The sequence below is a fragment of the Austrofundulus limnaeus genome, unplaced genomic scaffold (assembly GCF_001266775.1).
Source record: "Austrofundulus limnaeus strain Quisiro unplaced genomic scaffold, Austrofundulus_limnaeus-1.0 Scaffold2495, whole genome shotgun sequence".
Classification (NCBI taxonomy): Eukaryota; Metazoa; Chordata; class Actinopteri; order Cyprinodontiformes; family Rivulidae; genus Austrofundulus; species Austrofundulus limnaeus.
Window position 1 is genome coordinate 13,224 of NW_013954897.1, and position 3,788 is coordinate 17,011.

Sequence of the window (3,788 nt, forward strand, 5' to 3'; positions counted from 1 at the left end):
GACTGAAGAAGTATCTTGGAGGAGAGATGAAACGTTTCATTAGAGAAGAACCATCCAGAGGACCTACTGATTTTTTCTTTTTGATTGACTTCCATTCATCAACTGGTCATTTCTACAGCCTAAACCTGACCCCTAATGCTGAACCTAATTCAAACTCAATTCACACCTTAGTCCTAAACCAAACCCTGATTCATCAGTGGTATTTCCCTCAAAGGGGACCGGGTTTTTGTCCCCAATAGGAACAGTGGGTCCTCACCAGGTTGTGTGTACTGGGAAAATGGTCAAAAACTGTTCCCACCAGATGGCAAAACATGTACAGACACAGACACACACGGGAAGACAYGCACACTACAAAGAGTCAAGAACACTGAGCATAAAAGGAACAAAACCAGATCCCTACACTAGTGTTTTTTGTGGAACCAACTTCTAGTTTCTGTCTGTGAGGCTGATACTCTTGTACTTTTAAAACTAAAGACGTCACCAGGAAGAGTAGATACAGGGAACTGCTACTAAGGATTCAAATAAAAGAAAAACAAKGAYTTTCCTTTTTGATCAATCATATAGTCAGGGTTKCTTTCCTGACTTATACCTATTRTTCCTTRGTTCTGCTGCTGTAGGTTGAGACCAGAGATGGGCAATCCTGGTCCTCGAGGGCCACTATYCTGCATGCTTTACTTCTTTCTCTGCTCCAGAACACCTGATTTTAAGAAATCAGAGAAACAAGTATAACATACAGGATTGTGCTTTTGAGGACCAGGATTGCTCATTCCTGACCGACTCATCCACTCGCCATGTTTATCCATGCTGCTGTCGTTACTCCACAGTTTTCTCTTTTTCTTCCCACAGAAACCACACCTGAACCAGTGTTTGTGTCTCCTGTTCCCTCAACTCCAGTTGGTCAAGGAAGATGGCTGTGTTGAAGCCTAGATCAGGTTCTGCTGGAGAGGATTTAATCATTTCCTGTGTTGAAAACATGTCACTGGAAGGAGGATTGAGACAAAGTGAGGATTTGACCCAATCTGATCTGTTGACTTCCTTCAAGGAGACATATGATGCTTTTAAATCCTTCTWWTTCACATTTAAATCCTTCAGTTGGGGTCTAYATAAAGTGGAACTGCAATGCTTCWGTCCAAATTCCTMTTCRTRAAGCCAAATTATGTAACAAAATTGGGCTCCAAAATTTAATAAAACCAAATTAAAACCACTGTATGTAATATTGACACAAAATGTAATAAAATCCTTGAATGCATTTTGNGTAGATAATTAGTTATTAGTGGTACTGCATTTTAATTTTAGAAAGTGCAAATCTGCTTATGAATTATAAAAATTAATAAGACCGCTAAAGCGCAAACGAAACATTTAGGTCCGCAATTAGTGGATTTGGGCTTTAGCGGACTGGTGCCCACCACTGCTGTTTACTAAGAAATTGTCCCATTTTTAGGAAAAACTAAAGTAGACATATGATGCTTTCAAATCCTTCGGTTGGGGGTCTATATGAAGTGGAGCTGCAATGCTTTGGTCTGAACTCCTCCTTATTGTAACCCCACAAGCCTTGCACCTTTTCTGAGGTGTGTCTCAGATCAACTCGTTTTGAGGCTGTTTCTTTAAACCCAAACAAGTAGCTTTGCWCCCCGCAGCCCCTCCAGCTTCCAGACCAGTTCATTCTAGGTTGATAGAGGGGCTTACAACTATATATCTGCACAATAGTAGTAGCAATAGTCCAGAAAACGTCACAGGAAATAGAGAAAGCTGAACAGGTTAAAAATGTGACCTGAACAGAGTACAAATATAGCTACGCAGCACCAGGAGAGACTAAGTAAAACTATTCTTAACTTCTTAAGACTCTAAGTACACAACAAAATGTATTTAACAGTTAAAAACAGGAAACAGTTTGTGCAGGTAAAAGATGTAAGATCTGAACTCTGCAACATTACATGTGGGGTTCCTCAGGGTTCTGTACTTGGACMAAMGTTATTTATTTTATATCTAAATGATTTAATATGTGTGTCAGGGCTTCTTAAATGTGTATTATTTCCAGATGATACTACATTTTTCTGTTTAGGAAAAGATATNCAAAAATGTAATTAATTCAGAAAATMTTTTCAGGACCCCACCTTGATGTTTCAGGACCCTACTTTGGGTCCCGACCCCAACTTTGGGAAACACTGCTCTACAGTATGTCCCACAGGGAGGTGTCCAGGAGCCACTTCAACTGGCTCCTCTGGATGTGAAGGATAGCAGGGTTGTATAAAGTACCACAACGTGATACTTGAGTAAAAGTACAAGTATCTTATGAAATGACTTTGGGAAAAGTTTCCTCTGAGTAAAAGTCTTAAAGTATCTGATTTGTTTTGTACTTAAGTATCAAACGTACATTTTTGACAGAAAATGTACTGAAGTATTAAAATTCAAAGTATTAAGTAAAAATGAGCGGTTAGATTTTTGAAACACATTTACTGAGAGGTGACCTCTTAATAAACAACATTTTTAAGGCGTGCAGCTGTGATGGGTTGTGTACAAACTAATACAATGTCGGTCAGTATTATTTATACTTCTCATCCAACCACACTTAAATCCACTCTATGAGCCACAGTTTATCAGCACAGTATTTTTTACTTCACTGGCCAGAATGTGATAGGAGAAACAACTTTCTATTTTCTTACCTTTYTAAAAAGTACAATGAGTAGAAAGTAGATAATTGTGTAAAAATGCAAGGCTGAAAAATAATTACTCAAGTAAAATACAAATAAACAAAATTTCCAGTGAAGTACAGTAACAAAGTATTTATAGGGAAGTCCAGCTACCCTGTGAAAAACCCACCAGGACCTCCTGGACTCAAAGTCCTGTTCATTTATTTAGAATTGTGTAAAATGCTGAAATGATTAAACTAMAAGTTTTGTCTGATTTTTACGTATCTTGTTTTATTTTGTAGTAAAGTTGTAACAACAGGATAAAGCAGCTGTTTACCCTACAAACCCTCACTTCAGTGATTTTTCTGACAAACATATTTTAGACACAGCAGATCTGACACTAGATTTATTTTATTTTTTTACAGAACTTGATTGAATTTGTTCCCCAACACAAAAACTACACATATGTGTAAAAGTGTCATATGATGAGTGAAATGTCAGACACAAAGGTGACAGTTTGCTCTAACAGGACTCCTGTAAAAACAAACAGTACTTCAGACCATTTACACTTTCTGCTTTTATATAAAACTGTAAACTTTAGTGAACACAACATTTGTGCTGCACTTTAACACAAACAGGTCCACTCTGCATCCTGTCTCTTTTATAAATGATAATTATAAACCGTAGTTTACCTGGTGACAGCTCAACTCTACTGGACCCTGCTGGTCACCAACACACGTGACGTCACCATGTTCAGAACCAGAACAGCTCGGTACTGAGGGACCCACCTTGACTTGTTAAAATCCCCCAGCAGACCCGCTTCCTCTCCGGGCTGGGAGTGGGGAGCTGGTCCGGTTCTGCAGCTCTTTTCCGGGACATGTCTACAGTTGTGGACAGGAGCTGACCGGTTCCTGTGGTTCTGTGCTGCAGTGCAGTTACAGGCTGCAGCAGGGGGCGGAGCCAGGAGAGCAGGGGGCGGAGCCAGGACGAGGACTGTTCTGATTGGTTGAAAGGTTTTGTTGTTTTTCTTGTCCCAGGCACGTGGCCAGCTCACATGTCCAAATCAGCTGTTCTAAATACAGACTGTGTGTGTGTGTGTGTGTGTGTGTGTGTGTGTGTGTGTGTGTGTGTGTGTGTGTGTGTGTGTGTGTGTGTGTG

At 39.8% G+C, this 3,788-nt stretch overlaps 1 protein-coding gene across 1 annotated transcript in view; it reads right to left on the bottom strand.

Moving 5' to 3' along the window:
- Nucleotides 1-3,775, bottom strand: part of LOC106511081 (ankyrin repeat and SOCS box protein 5) — a gene marked incomplete at its 3' end in the record, with an annotated part of 10,852 nt that extends 7,077 nt beyond the window's left edge. The window contains 1 exon segment of the mRNA XM_013999824.1: nt 3,419-3,775. Coding sequence (XP_013855278.1) covers nt 3,419-3,509 — 91 coding nt within the window.
- Nucleotides 3,776-3,788: the final 13 nt, after the last annotated feature.